At 27.6% G+C, this 21,524-nt stretch overlaps 1 protein-coding gene across 1 annotated transcript; it reads left to right on the top strand.

Annotated features, from left to right (window-relative positions):
* Window positions 1-329: 329 nt before the first annotated feature.
* On the top strand, window positions 330-7,626 carry LOC119614905 (nipped-B protein-like; the record flags this gene model as incomplete). Its single annotated transcript, XM_037970999.1, has 5 exons — window positions 330-490; window positions 546-724; window positions 791-1,231; window positions 6,676-7,338; window positions 7,395-7,626. Coding segments are annotated over exons 1-5 (1,579 nt in total), but the record flags the coding sequence as incomplete, so codon positions are not given.
* Window positions 7,627-21,524: the final 13,898 nt, after the last annotated feature.

Genomic DNA, 21,524 nt, shown 5'->3' with positions numbered 1-21,524 from the left:
CTTCATTTACATGAACGTGAGTGATAAATGAAAGAATATTTGGTAATCTGCTAAAAATCCATTTTTTTTTTTTGAAACCGGTTAACCAAGCTATGAAATCCGGATATACCGGTAAACCGAAAATTAACATTTTCAAAAAACAGGTTCACGAAAAACCAAAATAAGTAATAAAAATAGGTTTTCGGTTAACCGCGTAACCGGCTTATAGAACAAAGAAGTAACTTAATTAGTTTTTATATAAAATAAAAAAATATTTTTTAAATATAATTTTTTGATTCACAACATTTTAAATATTTTACTAAACGTAATAATTCTTTATTTAAAGTCACTAAGCCAAAAGTACGAAGAGTAGAGCGTAACATCTCTGCACATATCCCCAAGTGTTCAAAAGATGATGTTCTACGTTCACAAACATATCAGCAATTTATGCGTAATATGGAACAAATAATTGAGTTATTGGATGACACGGAATCACCGAACTTCGAGTCTGGTATGTAGTTAATTTTATGTATATAATATTTATTTTTTTAAAACTATTCATGCAGATGACGTTGATGAAAATATAGAGTGCATTTCGGCCAAAATGTTAAATACAATGAGCAATGACGTAGCAAAACTTAAGGCAAAAAATGTTCTGGATTTAATACCAAAAAACAAGCTAACCTTATTAATAAACTATGCTATGCGTAATGTTTATTTAGCAAAAAATTACTCTGCAGGTCCAGTAAGTAAATTTAAAATTGATTTGTTTCTACTTTTTAATATTATTTTCTTCCTATTTGAAATATAGGATGATGAAGATGAAATATTTGACGATGAAGTCATGGAAAAAATATTGAATGCAATTGAGGCTTGTTTACTTATTTGTAATATATATTCAACAGTGAATGATTTAAAATTCCTGCAAGAAGACAATATATCGCTTATTATCAAATTCATTCAATTTCAATTGAGGGAAACTATTTTTCCGTCATATGATTCCGTATATACTGTAAAAAGTATGAAGAAAAACGACAATAGAAAAAAAACAAAAACCCATCAAAACCACAACCGAAACCTTCATTTACTTTATTCTAAAGTCGTTGAATTAATGAAAGTTTTTGTAATGTTATTTGACAAATGCATTTTTGTAGATACTATTGTATTACCTCTATCTACTCTTGCGATTGAGCCATTTTTTGTGGATAACATCGATACATTACAGTTTGTATGTTTAGAGCTAGTTACAACGGTAAGTTTTATTAACTAAATTGTTTCTTCAAATCCTCCATTCTTGATATTCTGTATATAAGGAGTGCGCACGAAAAATCTGGTACATGTGTTTATTTTAATAAAATTTAAACTAAGAAGTGAATTGTTTTAAATATACTATATGCATAATTAACAACAGTAATGTTCAAGTTTATAAACATTAAATATCTTATAATTTTTGTTGATTTTATACCAATTTTTAACGTAAAATTCAATTTTGTTACTTTTCAGTTTATTTTACACATTTGGTCGATTTTTTTTTTAAGTTTTTATTTTTTTTTTTTAAATTAATACATAAATAAATTTGTTAGGATAGTTAGCATCAGAGCAGAAACATAATTACATGAGACTTTCTAATTTCTGTCACTTTCTTTTTCAGTCCACTTGTTAGTTTTTGAACGAAGTTTCTGAGGAATGTTCCATCTGAATTTTTTAAAAATGGGCTCATTTTGTTTCAGTATTCCTACAGTGTAAAAAATAAAATTTTTAGATGACAAAGGGACTTGTATCGATAGTCAACTATTCCTTTCATATTATCCAATACAAAATATTTATTGTGGGGAAAGTCTTTCCTACCACATTAATTTTCTTAGAGTGGAAATATTAAAATTTGTTACAAAATTATAAAAACCAATATTCGTTAAGCTACTTTTACACCTATCAAATATTTTATAAAAACGACGTGACACCTAAAATATATACTTTTTGACTTCGTTCAGGTGAATATTTAATTTATCTTTGTTATGTATCCTTGTTATTTACTTCGATATTTTCTGCAATTACAAAAATCATGTAAGATAAAAAAAACAAATACAAAAATAGTGGTTACGTCTCTTTCGTCAAATATTTATTAGGTGTGAACGTACCTTAAGTTTTACAAATTCTTCATTATTAGACAAATTAATAATACAATTAATAGCAAATTTGGCTTAACATGACTGAAGGTTGTGACGGATTTAGAAACTTTAATTATCCCAATTATTTATGCGCGTATATAATTTAAAAAGCACAAACGTATGTACCCTGTTTTCCGTGCGCACTCCTTATACTGAATTTACTGAATTTTAAATTAGAGGTATTACTGTATTTTAAATTTAAGGTTGAATTCTAAATTCTTATTATATATATATATATATATATATATATATATATGTATATATATATATATATATATAAGCCAAATAATTCGCGATGTTTGGTCGAATCGGGGCATCATGGAAGAGAATCACGAAATGAATCTTTATTAACTAAAGTTCAAAGAATTAGCCATATCTCATTCGAACTTCTACGACACCTTTTACCATTTATTGTACCTTGTATATTGAAGTTTAATGATCCCAGCCAAAAAAAGTGTGGAAAAAGATGTAGAATTTTCATCACAACTAGTAACACGAAGTGCTTCAAATTCAGGTGAAAAACCTATGAATTTTACATAAGCGCGTCATTGGAAGGATGTTGTTCATTTTTGATATTTGTATGTCAAAAATAAACCACATTCCAATGAAACGCTTATGTAAATTTCATTGGTTTTGCATCAAAATTTGAAGTACTTCGAATATGTTGTTTGTAGTGACTTTTCTACATCTCTTTACTCATTTTTAACTGTGTTTTCATATTTGGTTTATAAATGCGCAAAGAATGTAATCGCATTTTTAGAAGGGTTAAGATGTGGTTTGCAAAGTATGACATCAATTATTTTTTGTTGGAATGTTGAATAATTGGTGAAAATAATTTTTTTATGTCATTGGAATCAAAAACATCAGGCACCAGCCAAAATTTGTAATATAAACCAAATTTTTTGTTCCACCGACATGATGTGACAAATTCAGACTTTTCGCTGAAAATGTCTATATATGTACATTAGACTGACCGGATCGTATATGGGGAGAAAAAATGTCGGAATCTTGTTCATCTTAACCCCAAAAAATGATTCCCCTTTCCAGATATTGAGATAGCCGAAAATTGAGCATGATTAAAAGACGTTAACACGTGCCGCTCGTCGCTCAAATTTTAAAAAATCCAAAATTTTGGTCAAAAAGCTAACATATGAAGCTATAACTCCAGAACGGTAAATAATAGAAACACGTTTAGTACCTCAAAACAAAGCTAATATTGTACTTCAAAATTTATATTATATACATAATTCTCGTTACTTTAAGTCAAACACAGTTACGATAAATTTTGTCTCCAAAAACGGGACCTTGTTGCGGTAGGAGCATACTTCGTATATTTTGATATTATGTGATAAATGTTGCTATTTGGTAAATATTTTACTTATTATTGTTAAAGAATCATAACGTACATAGATTTAGTATTTCAAAAAGTAAAATTGGTTGAAAAATGTGAATGTTGTTAAAAATTCCCAGGCCATTAACGTGTCTCAGATCACTTGATTAGGAAATGTGGAAAAAAATTTAACTTATTTTGGAAAGTATTCTAATAAATCTATTTTATTACATAAAATGTATCTATATTTACTCGAATATAAGTTTTTGTCCTTAAAAGATATCGTGAACTTGTTCTTAGCTATGATAAAAAAAATAATTTTTTACACGGCAGTTTCAAAACTCCATTTTCAGTCTTTTAAAATTTTTGTTAAACAAATTTTAAAATTTTTGAAATATCACCAGGGTATTTATGATCAATAGGTTAGGGAATAAAACAGCAAAAAATTAGGTCAATACCTCTTATAGTTTTGAATTTTTTGAATTTTGAATTTTGCGAATTTCGCGAAAAACTATTTTTTTTTTGTAATATTTTAGAAAATATGTCGTAATTCTTCACTGTTATGCATTTTAAACAAAATATTTACAGAATATTATTTTTCAGATAATATAAATTATGTCCCTTAAGTTGTATATAAATCGGCATATACTAAGGCGTAAACTTTTGAGGTCAAAGGTCAAATTTTGCAATATTTGAAAATTCTCATTGAAACATATCGAAATATTATTTATTTGTTGGCCATATTTCCTAAAATTACAAAAATTTATAGTATATGGTCCAATATTTAAAATAACAAAAATTAAAATTAACCCTTTAAAGCACTTGGGTTCAATATAACCCCAAAGTTCAATTAATAAATTTAATTAAGGCTTTATATAACTTTGGGATTATATTGGACTTAAGTGCTTTAAAGGGTTAATTTTACCTTTTTTTTTGATATTTTAAATATCGGACCATATACTGTAAATTCCTGTTATTATGTAAATATGGCCAGCAAATAATTAACATTTAGATATGTTTTAATGAGAATATCCAAATATTGCAAAATTTGACCTCTTAAGTTTACGCCTTAGGATTTCCCGATTTATATATAACTTCAGGGACATATTTTATATTATCTGAGAAATAATATCCTGTACATATTTAGTTTAAAATGTATAACAGTAAAGAATTAGGACATATTTTGTAAAATATTACAAAAAAATGGATTTTCGCGAAATTCGCAGAATTCAAATTGCAGGTACAGCTTTTACTATAAGACCAAATTTTTTCACTGTTTTATTCCCTAATCTATTGATCATAAATCCCCCGGTGATATTTCAAAAAATTTAAAATTTGTTTAGCAAAAATTTAAAAAAACTGAAAATGGAGTTTTGAAACTGCCGTGAACAGGTTCACGATATATTTTAAGGACAAAAACTTATATTCGAGAAAATATAGGTATATTTTATGTAATAAAATAGTTTTATTAGAATATATTCCAAAATAAGTTAAATTTTTTTTTCACATTTCTGAATCAAGTGCTCTGAGACACGTTAATGGCCTGGGGAATTTTTAATAACTTTTACTTTCTTTAAGAATAATAAGTAAAATATTTACCTAATAGCATCATTTATCACATAATTTAAAAATATACGAAGAATGCACCTACCGCGACCAGGTCAAGTTTTTGAAGACAAAATCCGTTGTAACTCTGACTTAAAGTAACGAGAATTATGTATATAATATAAATTTTGAAGTAAAATATGCGCTTTGTTTTGAGGTACTAAGCATGTTTCTGTTTTACCGTTTTACCGTTCTGGAGTTATAGCTTCATATGATAGCTTTTTGGCCAAAAATTTGGATTTTTTCAAACTTTGAGCGACGAGCGGCACGTGTTAACGTCTATTAATCGAGTGCGAATCGATGGAAAGGGGAATCATTTTGTGGGGTTAAGACGAACAAGATTCCAACAACAACTGTTATTCTAATATACATACATACATTAGTAGGATATGACTTTTTAATGCTTTTGTAAATATAAAATTTTACATCCCCTAATCAAAAAGTCCATAAAAAATAAAAAGACACCTCACCCCCGCACCAAATGAGTTCGTTCCATGACAATTGGAGCTACGCTCCGGAACAACCCAAGTCATACTCGACATACCCGACAGCTGTATCAACCGAAAGGTTTTTCCTCAGGAAAGAACTATCGGCCACAGTCGAACTGTTACAACAACAACAACCAAACGAGTTGAAATTTGTTGATCGTATTTGTTTTGATCATATCTTTGATATATTTATATTTATTTTTTATTACATTTTGTTTTCCACTGCAGTAAAAGTACAAGCATACATACATATATTTGCATTAAATACATATAATATATATGTATATTATGTATGTACGAATGTTTATACATTTGTTTATTCTTTTGCTGTTATTGAACAATTGCTTAATAACGGTTCTACCTACTGATCATCTACTGCTTTTAAAGGGATTGCAGATGGAGGGAAATTTCTAAGAGTATATCAAATAAAATAATCTAAGATTTGGGTTCGAAGACAGACAGTTGATGCGTGAACTTTTTAACAATCGCGAAAAAATAATACCATGGTTTTTCATAATTTAGAAACCATACAAGCCATCAAAAAACTTCGTTTCGAGAAAAATGGCTTTGAAAGGTTAATGACATTTTACTATTTTTAAATAACTTTTAAACAAATCAAGGGATTAGAAAAACTAGATTCCAGATTCAGATAGAGGTTAATATGTTTCTCATTTAAATTGAATTTTAATGCCCCTATTATGGTTTACAATTCAACTCTTCTTTAGTTGAAATTTTGCTATTAGGTATTATCGATAACAACATAAAATTAAAAGTTGAAATTTATTACAACGAATTTGCAATAAAAAGATGTTCAAAACTTTGTAAACCATAATAGGGGCATAATTTTTATTAAATTTATTAGTTTACAACAAAATTCGAACTCATTCCGAGATTGAATTTGAAAAATTTATATGAAACACATTAGTTTAACGAATTTTGGATTATGTTTTGATCATTGTTTAAATTAATTGGGAATACATTTTAAATTTAATCAAACATTAGATGTATTTTTATAACACTGAAAATGGTGTATATAAGAGCATATAGGCTAGTTACATTATTTTGTTTTCAATATTCAAAATCTTTATTAACATCTTTCTTTTAGATATTTCGAAAGGAGCATTATGATAAAATTCGAAGCAGCATACTAGGTGATATTTTATCATCTATTGATCGTTTACCATCATCGAAAAGAAACCTTCGTCCATTTAAGTTAACTAATAATGGCGGGAACATACAAATGGTGACTGCCTTAGTTCTACAGCTAATTCAATGCGCTACAATTTTACCCGATTCATTGTGCTCAAATGATAATTTAAAGTCAGTAGATTATGAACAAAACGATGTTTCAAAACCAAAAAAGCCAAATGTTGATGTTGTTGTTTTAAAAAAATATGATGTAGCAATAAGTATTGGAGGAAATTTTCTCACAACTTTTCTTAATAAATGTAAATCTCGGTCAAACGAAACAGATTTTAGACCACTATTTGAGAATTTTATACATGACTTACTGTCAACAGTAAATAAGCCTGAATGGCCAGCATCTGAATTGCTGCTTTCCCTACTTGGAACGATGCTAGTACGATATGTTTCAGATAAAACTATAGAACAAAGTATTCGTTTGGTATCATTAGATTACTTGGGAATTGTCGCATCGCGATTACGAAAAGATACAGTCGAATCTAGATGTAAAGTTAACATAATCGACTCTATGATAAAATCTATAAAAGTCGAACAGGAAAGGGAAGGTGACCTACCAACGATTAATGTACTATATACTATATTTATATAACAAGACAAATAATAATTATATCATTCTTTTAGAACAAAATAAAACTAGACCCCGAAGAAGAAAGAACAGAATTTCTCCAAAAAATTCTTTTAGATTTTTTGGCAGTTAATGCTCAAGAAGAGAATTTAATATGGGATTATGCTCGACATTTCTATTTAGCTCAATGGTATAGAGATATTATATACCAACGACGAAGGGTTGCTGATGGCGACAAACGATATGCCTCTAGAAAGAAAAGCAATATTCGACAAAAACATCGAAAAGGTAAGATTTTATTACAGCTTATTATTGGTTTAACCTATGTATATGACAATACCTAATATTACCAGTTTTGTAATATATTTAAAACACTATAGCGGTTTTCACTCTGGGTAGTATATTTAATACCCTATTATATTTACACCGATTTTTTTATACACTGAAAATAATTCATGCTTAACTTTACGAAAAAAATTTCGTAACTACTTTTTTCGTAATATTTACAAAAATTTCGTGTATATTACGAATTATTATTTAATAAAACCCTTTTCTATTTTTACGAAAGTACGAAAACCTTTCGTAATATTTTTTTCGTAAATTTAAGCGAAATTAAACATAATGATATCAATTATATTATCATTAAATAAAACTACAACATTTTTATAACATTTAGGAAAAAGTATAATATAATTCATGAACTATTTTCACAATAAAAGGGAAAATTCGTGTGGAGAATAATTTGTTAACTAAAATTAGAAAAATTATTTTAAAATGAATAAAAATGTTTGCATAAATTAATATTTCTTAATTTTATCATATTTGTTCAAAATTTACTTTTTACAATTTATGTAAATTAATTTTTTTAAGATTTTCCTATATATTAGGCATGGATTTTTTTCCGTGCATAAAGCGTGAGCACCCTTTTGTTGTTTATTGTAAACTACACTGAAAAAATACATGCCTAATATATACGAAAAATGTCGTACATTGTACGAATCTTTCGTTGTTTCGCACCACGAAATTCTTTCGTAATATATACGAAATTTTACGAAATATTTTAGTATAATGCAAAATACATAATCTAAAGAAAATTAATTTACATAAGTTGTAAAAAGTAGATTTTGAGTAAATACGAAAAAATTTACGAAATATTCATTTATGCAAAATTTTTGTTCATTTTAAAATAATTTTTCTAATATTAGTTAACAAATTATTCTCCACATGAATTTTTCTTTTTATTATGAAAATAGTTCATGAATTATATTATACTTTTTCCTAAATTTTATAAAAATGTTGTAGTTTTATTTAATGATAATATAATTAATATCATTATGTTTAATTTCGCTTAAATTTACGAAAAAAATATTACGAAAGGTTTTCGTACTTTCGTAAAAATAGAAAAGGGTTTTATTAAATAATAATTCGTAATATACACAACTAGATTTTTTTTATTAATATCAATACAAAGAAAGCCTTCATGGCCAATAGATTTTAGCAGTTATTAAGTTTTTACAACATTCTTTATATTACCATTTGCTTGAGGCATTATTGCCGTTTCTTAAAATCCAATTGCCAGGAGACATTTTAACTTGTTTTCTTTTTTTTTTTTTTTTTTTTTTTTTTTTTTTTTTTGTTGAGGAAATGGATGTACTAAGCAAAAAAGATGTTTACGTTCTGTCTCCAAATTTATAATTTCAATGAAAAAAACTACATTAGACCATCCCACGGCTATTGCATCTCCGCTGCGGAACGACCGGAAATATACACGGTCAAAGATTGTCAATTGCAAATTTGTAATTTGAATGAAAAACTCTTCATAATTCCATTCCACGGCTATTGCCAAAGATTTTCTACAGCAGTATCAACAAAAATATTTTACTAAAATATACAATGAACTTTGCTTTTTTGAGAAACTGCTTCTTATTTTTCGTTTATGAGATATTCCAAGAACATTTATTTTTGACCACGTCTTATTTTTCACTTTTTTATATTTTTGCTTTATATTTTTGTAAATTTATAGTTTTTAATTTTTACTTTTGTTATTGGCTGTATGCCGATCAGCTGTTTATTTTGTTGGTATATCTACCAAGCTTATAAATAGACCTTTTTTCATGGTAGTTCTAATACAGTTGATTATTTATAATATAGCTACCATACTTAACATTGTTACAAGGGTACTTTTAGAATTAGTTTCTAAGCGCGAAAAGTTTACGAACTTCTTCATAAATTTCCTAAAAATATTTTTGCATTTTAAAAATTTTACAGGAGAAGTACAAAACTATTCAAATTGAAAAGTTTGTTTCTATCAACGAGATTTATTTGGAGTAAATAAACAATTTGTTTATTTACTACAATTTGTCACCTAAAACGAAAACGGCCTATCTAACATTTTTAAAATTTTTCAGGAGAAGCAAAAAACTATTCAAATTGAAAATTTTGTTTCTATCAACGCTATTTATTTGTAGTAAAAAACTTAATTTTTTTTTTACGATTTTAACAATATCTTACGTATGAAGAGAGAATGAGAGAAAGCAATAACAAGCAAAAATCAACAGCTCTATATAAAATAAATAAAAAAAAATAATAATAAACAGTGTAAAAAAATAGAAAAAAATACTATTAAAACACTTAAAAACATTAATCCTATTAGTGAACATAAAGTTTTTCTAAAATATTTTTTTTTTTTTTTTTTGATAAATAATCTTAAAAATAACCCAAAAATGACTGATTGCAGTGCGTGCAAGTCAATAATCAGGGGAGAGACGGGAATAAGATGCAATGGTGTTTGCAATAAAATATATCATTGTACAAAGAAATGCTCTGGTATTCGATTGGAGTTCTAGAATCAAGTAATTTTGTTAGATTTATTTGCGAGGATCGCATGCAATTTACTAGTGCTGTTAAAGTATTGAGTATTGGGTATCGATTATCAAGTATTTGCCCTATTTTTTGGGTACTCAATACTAAAAAGTAGTTACTCAATACTTTCAGACTTGTATATGGATTTAACTTATTTAAATTTAACAACTATGATGTGAAAAAATCAGCTCTACAACTAATACAGATCATATCATTATTAGAAATGCAACTCTTAGCAATATCAAATCAATGTACAAGGAATTTAAAAACTGCAATAATAGTTAAAAAGTTACAAATATTTATTGACGCTATCTAAAAAATAAATAAAATGTCTCAAAAGAGGTGTGATGTCTGGTCTAACTTTACTTAAAAAAAGGAAAAATACCTCGTTTTTAATTTAAAATAAAACCGTTAAAAGTATCTAGTAGTATTGAGTACCCAAACGAAAAGTATTGAGTAATCAAAAGTAGTAGAAAATTACAGCACTACAATATACATATAAGAAATGTGGATCTCGTGCTGGGGAAGTACAAGATGGGGTACGAATAAATAAACAAAACCTAAAGGAATATAAAAAGGAATTTGAATCATCATTAAAGAGCAACGAAAATGAAATAAAGCAGTTATTACTGACAATTGAAAAAAGATATGAAGAAAGACTTAAAATTATTGATAACACAACATAAAAACTTGTGAAAAAAATGTACATGAAATTAAAAAACTTTACCGTTATTTTTAATGTCGAATAACGGAACCTAATTTTTTTATACCACAAAAATGTACATTACTACAACAAATATCCTTGGCAACCCAGCAAAAAAAGTGTGGAAAAAGATGTAGAATTTTCATCACAACTAGTAACCCGAAGTGCTTCAAATTCGGGTGTAAAACCTATGAATTTTACATTAGCGTGTCATTGGAGGGATGTTGTTCATTTTTGGCAGCTTTGAACTACATCTGATCTTATTTTTAGAAGCAGTAAAAATCCGATATTTGGATGTCAAAAATAAAACACATTCTCTTAATGACACGCTTATGTAAATTTCACTACTCTTTCACCAAATCATGATGCACTTCAAATATGTTATTTGTAATGACTTTTCCACATCTCTTTCCTCACTTTTAACTGGGGTTTCATTTGTAAGGAAATATTTGGTTTATAAAAGAGAAAAATATGAAATCGCACTTTAAGATGTGGTTTGTAAAGTATGACATCAAATATTTTTTGCTGGGTTTTCACCAAAATTTGATGTACTTCGAATACGTCATTTGTAGTGACTTTTCAACATCTCTTTCCTCACTTTTAACTCGGTTTTTATTTGTAAGGAAATACTTGGTTTATAAAAGCGAAAAATATGTAATCGCATTTTTAGATGTGATTAAGATGTCGTTTGTAAAGTATGACATCAATTATTTTTTGCTGGGAAATTATTCGATAATTGCTCCAATAATTCCCGACTTACGACAAAAATTGAATTGTCAATCGTATATGGCTCTATGACCTCGGTTGTTAATAAAGATTTCATTAAACAAAAAAAAAACATTTTGGTCTTATCAATATTTCCCCACCCAGCAAAAAAAGTGTGGAAAAAGGTGTAGTATTTTCATCACAACCCAGTAAAAAAAAGTGTTGAAAAAGATGTAGAATTTTCATCACAACTAGTAACCTATGACTTTTATATTAGCGTGTACATTACGCTTAGCGTGTCATTGAAAGAATGTGGTTTATTTTTTACATCCAAATATCGAATTTTTACTGCTTCTAAAATAAGATTACATGCAGTTCGAAGTTTTCAGAAATGAACAACATTCCTCCAATGACACGCTAATGTAAAATTCATAGGTTTTTCACACGAATTTGAAGCACTTCGGGTTACTAGTTATCAGCAAAAAATAGTTGATGTCATACTTTACAAACGTCATCTTAATCACATCTAAAAATGTGATTACATCCCAACAAAAAAACATTTATCATAATCGATAATGTCCTAATAAAATACCTCTATAATAATACTCAAAAATGTGTCCGTACATTATAATTCCAACCGAACTCAAAATTTCGTTCGGTACCGAACCCGAACTTCTGTATATTTTAAAGTTTGGCCGAAGCCTAACTGTTATGAACCAAAAAGAAAAACATAATAAAAAAATGGCATCTTTTACACTGGTAGAGCGGGGGAAGATATAAAAAGCTACCCAGCTAAAAGCGATCATATATGATTATATATGGATCATATATGAATCATATATGGACACATACAGTAGTGGCCATGAGGTCAGCACATTTAGTATCTTTTAAATATAACATCAAATATTTCCTATAGTTCTTAACTTTTTTAATAAATTATTTTTTATGCATGTGGGACATGTAGGACATGTGTTCCTTCAAGGATCACGACACATTACGTTATGTTCCACTACTTTGTTCCATATACATTTTTTTCTGTCCAAGGTACATCTACCCCGAAAAAATCTGGACATTCATTTAAAAAAAATCATTAAAAAATGTAAAATAAAACAAAACAATCAGCTAAATTTATTTAATTTCACTTAAAATTTCATATTTTCTAGAATATTTGGACATTTTGATAATATCATTCCATCTCCTGGACATAATCTTCACCAGAACCCACTAGATATTTCATGGCATAAATTTTAATTTTCAGGCCTTAAATTTGCAAAATTCATGGGGATTTCTGCTTTTATTTGTTGCTCCATATCATTTTAAATGTTCTCTATTGAAATGGTATCGAGAAATTATACTGAGCACTGCAGGCATGTCAATCCCGCTCGCATCCAAGCAATTCTTCTTTGCACTTTTAGCATATTTACGGTCGTTATTGACCAAAAAACGCCATTTAACTGAACATTTGCCCTCCGATTTTTTACTAAAGTATTTAAGAGCCTATTTTTATAGTCATACGGAAAATCTAATGAAGCTTGATATCTAAAAAAAGTTTTTCTGATAATTATAATAACTTTCTTCCGAGTTATATATAAAGAAAGAATGTGCGGGGAATTACTATTGAGAATAATAATTCTTTCAATTCTAATAAGTGTAAGGGGAATGAGGAAACTCACCTTTTCTTCTGCCGGCCAAATGATAAAGTAGAATATTATTTTTTCATTTATATTTTATTTTGTTCATTGAAGGTATTAAGTAATTAAAGTTAAAGAAAGAAGCGGAAGAGCAAATTGAACTTTACTTCAACGAGTCATAGATTACAAGTGTGTGTTTTATTTTAAGTTCGTAAGAAAAGACGCTCATGATTTACAAGGAAATGGCACAGTTTGATAATTAATTTAAAGCGATCGCTATAGTATAGAAATCTTTTGAATTTAAGATAGTGATACATTTCTAATTTTTGTTAAATTTATATTAATATTTTGATATTTTATTTGTAAACGATTTATTGACAATAATAAAATTTTCTGTAAGAGTGTAAGGGTATAGGGGGTATTAAGGACTGATTGTTATGAAATCTTGGGCCATAAAAATATTTTATGTTTTTGTAAAACAATTTAGTTCTCATACGAACATGTCACTTTATTACGACAACGTTTAATTTTTGGGTTTTATAAAACATTTTAAAGTTTTCGTTAAAAAATTTCAGAAGTAAAATGAGCTTTTTCTACCGTAACATAACATGATTGCCTACGCATTTGATTTTGGTACATTTTCAATATTTATTTACAGTTTATCTCAAAAATAAGTATACAGAAATACTGACGATTGGTTTCATTTAAAAAAGGATATTATTTTTTTAAAAAACAAAAAAGTAACACATTTATTTATTAAAAACAATTATGATAATTATTATTCACTACTTTTTTTCTTCATATTTTGGTTATTTGAGTTCTCATATAAGGTGAAGTGAAATAGGTGCAAAATTTACGTCACAAAAGTAAGCATACAGATAATTTCAGTATATATTTTGTTTAATGATATTAACAATATTAATAAAAATTTTACTTGTATTAATATGATTACTTTATAATAAAATATTTTTTACACAATAACATGAGAAAAATCTACTTTTAGTTTCGAAATCTTGAAATTTGGGCCGATTGGCTCCGGAAATAATTGGTAGAACAGTTTTTCTCATTTCTACGATTTTTTTTTTCTACTTTAGACCCCGGATTTTGGACCTGGTGGTCATTGAACCTTCCAAATGATGCATTGGAAATAGAATTTTTAACTATTGAAAAGAGTTGTTATTTTGAAATAAATTAAGATGTATCCGTGTTCAAAATTGTTCAATTCGTATTCATACCACTAATTGAGCCTGATTTAATATAAAAATCTTACTAATTTGGACAATAACCAATTTCAGAACCGATATGAATTGTAAGTTATTGACATGGTCACCATTTGACGATTATTGGTAGTATTTAAACGTGTGTAATGGATGATTGGAACCAAAAAAACTTGTTTTAATTAATGGATACTAGTACAAATATTATTAATTTCGCATTTTAAGAAATAAATTTTAGGAAATCGCCATTAAATATCGAATATGAACGCTATACTATGTTAAAAACGGCAATGTTCCGAGATTGATTGCAATTCTTGTAAAGAAATAATTAGTTCAAAAGTTAAAATATAGTCTTCTAATCATAATGAACAAACGAGGGATATTATTGAATACCAGATCCAAAACTCCGGGGCTTTAAATGACCAGGTGTTCTTAAATAGGAAAAAATGCTCCTATAAATAATATTCAGATCAATTACCAAAAATTTCAATTTTTCGGAACAAAAACTGAATTTTTCCAAGTTATAGTGTACAAAATATTTTATTATAAAATAATCACATTCAAACAGGTAAAATTTTCATAAATTTTGTTAATGTCATTAAACCAAATACATATTGAAATTACCTGTATATGTACTTATTTTTGTGACGTAAATTTTGCACCTATTTAACTTCACCTTGAATGAGAACTACAATAACCAAAATAATTGTTTTTAATAAATAAATGTGTTACTTTTTTGGTTTTTGAAAAAAAAAAATAATATCCTTTTTAAATAAAACCAATGTTTTGGTTATTGTAGTTCTCATTCAAGGTGAAGTTAAATAGGTGCAAAATTTACGTCACAAAAATAAGTACATATACAGGTAATTTCAATATGTATTTGGTTTAATGACATTAACAAAATTTATGAAAATTTTACCTGTTTGAATGTGATTATTTTATAATAAAATATTTTGTACACTATAACTTGGAAAAATTCAGTTTTTGTTCCGAAAAATTGAAATTTTTGGTAATTGATCTGAATATTATTTATAGGAGCATTTTTTCCTATTTAAGAACACCTGGTCATTTAAAGCCCCGGAGTTTTGGATCTGGTATTCAATAATATCCCTCGTTTGTTCATTATGATTAGAAGACTATATTTTAACTTTTGAACTAATTATTTCTTTACAAGAATTGCAATCAATCTCGGAACATTGCCGTTTTTAACATAGTATAGCGTTCATATTCGATATTTAATGGCGATTTCCTAAAATTTATTTCTTAAAATGCGAAATTAATAATATTTGTACTAGTATCCATTAATTAAAACAAGTTTTTTTGGTTCCAATCATCCATTACACACGTTTAAATACTACCAATAATCGTCAAATGGTGACCATGTCAATAACTTACAATTCATATCGGTTCTGAAATTGGTTATTGTCCAAATTAGTAAGATTTTTATATTAAATCAGGCTCAATTAGTGGTATGAATACGAATTGAACAATTTTGAACACGGATACATCTTAATTTATTTCAAAATAACAACTCTTTTCAATAGTTAAAAATTCTATTTCCAATGCATCATTTGGAAGGTTCAATGACCACCAGGTCCAAAATCCGGGGTCTAAAGTAGAAAAAAAAAATCGTAGAAATGAGAAAAACTGTTCTACCAATTATTTCCGGAGCCAATCGGCCCAAATTTCAAGATTTCGAAACTAAAAGTAGATTTTTCTCATGTTATTGTGTAAAAAATATTTTATTATAAAGTAATCATATTAATACAAGTAAAATTTTTATTAATATTGTTAATATCATTAAACAAATATATACTGAAATTATCTGTATGCTTACTTTTGTGACGTAAATTTTGCACCTATTTCACTTCACCTTATATGAGAACTCAAATAACCAAAATATGAAGAAAAAAAGTAGTGAATAATAATTATCATAATTGTTTTTAATAAATAAATGTGTTACTTTTTTGTTTTTTAAAAAAATAATATCCTTTTTTAAATGAAACCAATCGTCAGTATTTCTGTATACTTATTTTTGAGATAAACTGTAAATAAATATTGAAAATGTACCAAAATCAAATGCGTAGGCAATCATGTTATGTTACGGTAGAAAAAGCTCATTTTACTTCTGAAATTTTTTAACGAAAACTTTAAAATGTTTTATAAAACCCAAAAATTAAACGTTGTCGTAATAAAGTGACATGTTCGTATGAGAACTAAATTGTTTTACAAAAACATAAAATATTTTTATGGCCCAAGATTTCATAACAATCAGTCCTTAATACCCCCTATACCCTTACACTCTTACAGAAAATTTTATTATTGTCAATAAATCGTTTACAAATAAAATATCAAAATATTAATATAAATTTAACAAAAATTAGAAATGTATCACTATCTTAAATTCAAAAGATTTCTATACTATAGCGATCGCTTTAAATTAATTATCAAACTGTGCCATTTCCTTGTAAATCATGAGCGTCTTTTCTTACGAACTTAAAATAAAACACACACTTGTAATCTATGACTCGTTGAAGTAAAGTTCAATTTGCTCTTCCGCTTCTTTCTTTAACTTTAATTACTTAATACCTTCAATGAACAAAATAAAATATAAATGAAAAAATAATATTCTACTTTATCATTTGGCCGGCAGAAGAAAAGGTGAGTTTCCTCATTCCCCTTACACTTATTAGAATTGAAAGAATTATTATTCTCAATAGTAATTCCCCGCACATTCTTTCTTTATATATAACTCGGAAGAAAGTTATTATAATTATCAGAAAAACTTTTTTTAGATATCAAGCTTCATTAGATTTTCCGTATGACTATAAAAATAGGCTCTTAAATACTTTAGTAAAAAATCGGAGGGCAAATGTTCAGTTAAATGGCGTTTTTTGGTCAATAACGACCGTAAATATGCTAAAAGTGCAAAGAAGAATTGCTTGGATGCGAGCGGGATTGACATGCCTGCAGTGCTCAGTATAATTTCTCGATACCATTTCAATAGAGAACATTTAAAATGATATGGAGCAACAAATAAAAGCAGAAATCCCCATGAATTTTGCAAATTTAAGGCCTGAAAATTAAAATTTATGCCATGAAATATCTAGTGGGTTCTGGTGAAGATTATGTCCAGGAGATGGAATGATATTATCAAAATGTCCAAATATTCTAGAAAATATGAAATTTTAAGTGAAATTAAATAAATTTAGCTGATTGTTTTGTTTTATTTTACATTTTTTAATGATTTTTTTTAAATGAATGTCCAGATTTTTTCGGGGTAGATGTACCTTGGACAGAAAAAAATGTATATGGAACAAAGTAGTGGAACATAACGTAATGTGTCGTGATCCTTGAAGGAACACATGTCCTACATGTCCCACATGCATAAAAAATAATTTATTAAAAAAGTTAAGAACTATAGGAAATATTTGATGTTATATTTAAAAGATACTAAATGTGCTGACCTCATGGCCACTACTGTATGTGTCCATATATGATTCATATATGATCCATATATAATCATATATGATCGCTTTTAGCTGGGTAGCTTTTTATATCTTCCCCCGCTCTACCAGTGTAAAAGATGCCATTTTTTTATTATGTTTTTCTTTTTGGTTCATAACAGTTAGGCTTCGGCCAAACTTTAAAATATACAGAAGTTCGGGTTCGGTACCGAACGAAATTTTGAGTTCGGTTGGAATTATAATGTACGGACACATTTTTGAGTATTATTATAGAGGTATTTTATTAGGACATTATCGATTATGATAAATGTTTTTTTGTTGGGATGTAATCACATTTTTAGATGTGATTAAGATGACGTTTGTAAAGTATGACATCAACTATTTTTTGCTGATAACTAGTAACCCGAAGTGCTTCAAATTCGTGTGAAAAACCTATGAATTTTACATTAGCGTGTCATTGGAGGAATGTTGTTCATTTCTGAAAACTTCGAACTGCATGTAATCTTATTTTTAGAAGCAGTAAAAATTCGATATTTGGATGTAAAAAATAAACCACATTCTTTCAATGACACGCTAAGCGTAATGTACACGCTAATATAAAAGTCATAGGTTACTAGTTGTGATGAAAATTCTACATCTTTTTCAACACTTTTTTTTACTGGGTTGTGATGAAAATACTACACCTTTTTCCACACTTTTTTTGCTGGGTGGGGAAATATTGATAAGACCAAAATGTTTTTTTTTTGTTTAATGAAATCTTTATTAACAACCGAGGTCATAGAGCCATATACGATTGACAATTCAATTTTTGTCGTAAGTCGGGAATTATTGGAGCAATTATCGAATAATTTCCCAGCAAAAAATAATTGATGTCATACTTTACAAACGACATCTTAATCACATCTAAAAATGCGATTACATATTTTTCGCTTTTATAAACCAAGTATTTCCTTACAAATAAAAACCGAGTTAAAAGTGAGGAAAGAGATGTTGAAAAGTCACTACAAATGACGTATTCGAAGTACATCAAATTTTGGTGAAAACCCAGCAAAAAATATTTGATGTCATACTTTACAAACCACATCTTAAAGTGCGATTTCATATTTTTCTCTTTTATAAACCAAATATTTCCTTACAAATGAAACCCCAGTTAAAAGTGAGGAAAGAGATGTGGAAAAGTCATTACAAATAACATATTTGAAGTGCATCATGATTTGGTGAAAGAGTAGTGAAATTTACATAAGCGTGTCATTAAGAGAATGTGTTTTATTTTTGACATCCAAATATCGGATTTTTACTGCTTCTAAAAATAAGATCAGATGTAGTTCAAAGCTGCCAAAAATGAACAACATCCCTCCAATGACACGCTAATGTAAAATTCATAGGTTTTACACCCGAATTTGAAGCACTTCGGGTTACTAGTTGTGATGAAAATTCTACATTTTTCCACACTTTTTTTGCTGGGTTGCCAAGGATATTTGTTGTAGTAATGTACATTTTTGTGGTATAAAAAAATTAGGTTCCGTTATTCGACATTAAAAATAACGGTAAAGTTTTTTAATTTCATGTACATTTTTTTCACAAGTTTTTATGTTGTGTTATCAATAATTTTAAGTCTTTCTTCATATCTTTTTTCAATTGTCAGTAATAACTGCTTTATTTCATTTTCGTTGCTCTTTAATGATGATTCAAATTCCTTTTTATATTCCTTTAGGTTTTGTTTATTTATTCGTACCCCATCTTGTACTTCCCCAGCACGAGATCCACATTTCTTATATGTATATTGTAGTGCTGTAATTTTCTACTACTTTTGATTACTCAATACTTTTCGTTTGGGTACTCAATACTACTAGATACTTTTAACGGTTTTATTTTAAATTAAAAACGAGGTATTTTTCCTTTTTTTAAGTAAAGTTAGACCAGACATCACACCTCTTTTGAGACATTTTATTTATTTTTTAGATAGCGTCAATAAATATTTGTAACTTTTTAACTATTATTGCAGTTTTTAAATTCCTTGTACATTGATTTGATATTGCTAAGAGTTGCATTTCTAATAATGATATGATCTGTATTAGTTGTAGAGCTGATTTTTTCACATCATAGTTGTTAAATTTAAATAAGTTAAATCCATATACAAGTCTGAAAGTATTGAGTAACTACTTTTTAGTATTGAGTACCCAAAAAATAGGGCAAATACTTGATAATCGATACCCAATACTCAATACTTTAACAGCACTAGTAAATTGCATGCGATCCTCGCAAATAAATCTAACAAAATTACTTGATTCTAGAACTCCAATCGAATACCAGAGCATTTCTTTGTACAATGATATATTTTATTGCAAACACCATTGCATCTTATTCCCGTCTCTCCCCTGATTATTGACTTGCACGCACTGCAATCAGTCATTTTTGGGTTATTTTTAAGATTATTTATCAAAAAAAAAAAAAAAAAATATTTTAGAAAAACTTTATGTTCACTAATAGGATTAATGTTTTTAAGTGTTTTAATAGTATTTTTTCTATTTTTTTACACTGTTTATTATTATTTTTTTTTATTTATTTTATATAGAGCTGTTTTTTTTGTGTTATTGCTTTCTCTCATTCTCTCTTCATACGTAAGATATTGTTAAAATCGTAAAAAAAAAATTAAGTTTTTTACTACAAATAAATAGCGTTGATAGAAACAAAATTTTCAATTTGAATAGTTTTTTGCTTCTCCTGAAAAATTTTAAAAATGTTAGATAGGCCGTTTTCGTTTTAGGTGACAAATTGTAGTAAATAAACAAATTGTTTATTTACTCCAAATAAATCTCGTTGATAGAAACAAACTTTTCAATTTGAATAGTTTTGTACTTCTCCTGTAAAATTTTTAAAATGCAAAAATATTTTTAGGAAATTTATGAAGAAGTTCGTAAACTTTTCGCGCTTAGAAACTAATTCTAAAAGTACCCTTGTAACAATGTTAAGTATGGTAGCTATATTATAAATAATCAACTGTATTAGAACTACCATGAAAAAAGGTCTATTTATAAGCTTGGTAGATATACCAACAAAATAAACAGCTGATCGGCATACAGCCAATAACAAAAGTAAAAATTAAAAACTATAAATTTACAAAAATATAAAGCAAAAATAAAAAAAGTGAAAAATAAGACGTGGTCAAAAATAAATGTTCTTGGAATATCTCATAAACGAAAAATAAGAAGCAGTTTCTCAAAAAAGCAAAGTTCATTGTATATTTTAGTAAAATATTTTTGTTGATACTGCTGTAGAAAATCTTTGGCAATAGCCGTGGAATGGAATTATGAAGAGTTTTTCATTCAAATTACAAATTTGCAATTGACAATCTTTGACCGTGTATATTTCCGGTCGTTCCGCAGCGGAGATGCAATAGCCGTGGGATGGTCTAATGTAGTTTTTTTCATTGAAATTATAAATTTGGAGACAGAACGTAAACATCTTTTTTGCTTAGTACATCCATTTCCTCAAAAAAAAAAAAAAAAAAAAAAAAAAAAAAAAAAGAAAAACAAGTTAAAATGTCTCCTGGCAATTGGATTTTAAGAAACGGCAATAATGCCTCAAGCAAATGGTAATA

This window comes from Lucilia sericata, unplaced genomic scaffold, assembly GCF_015586225.1.
Source record: "Lucilia sericata isolate MDLA Ls3-8-SP2 unplaced genomic scaffold, ASM1558622v1 Contig003636F_arrow, whole genome shotgun sequence".
Taxonomy (NCBI): domain Eukaryota; kingdom Metazoa; phylum Arthropoda; class Insecta; order Diptera; family Calliphoridae; genus Lucilia; species Lucilia sericata.
Note: the sequence above shows the minus strand (reverse complement) of the source record. Positions and strands in the feature narration are given on the sequence as shown.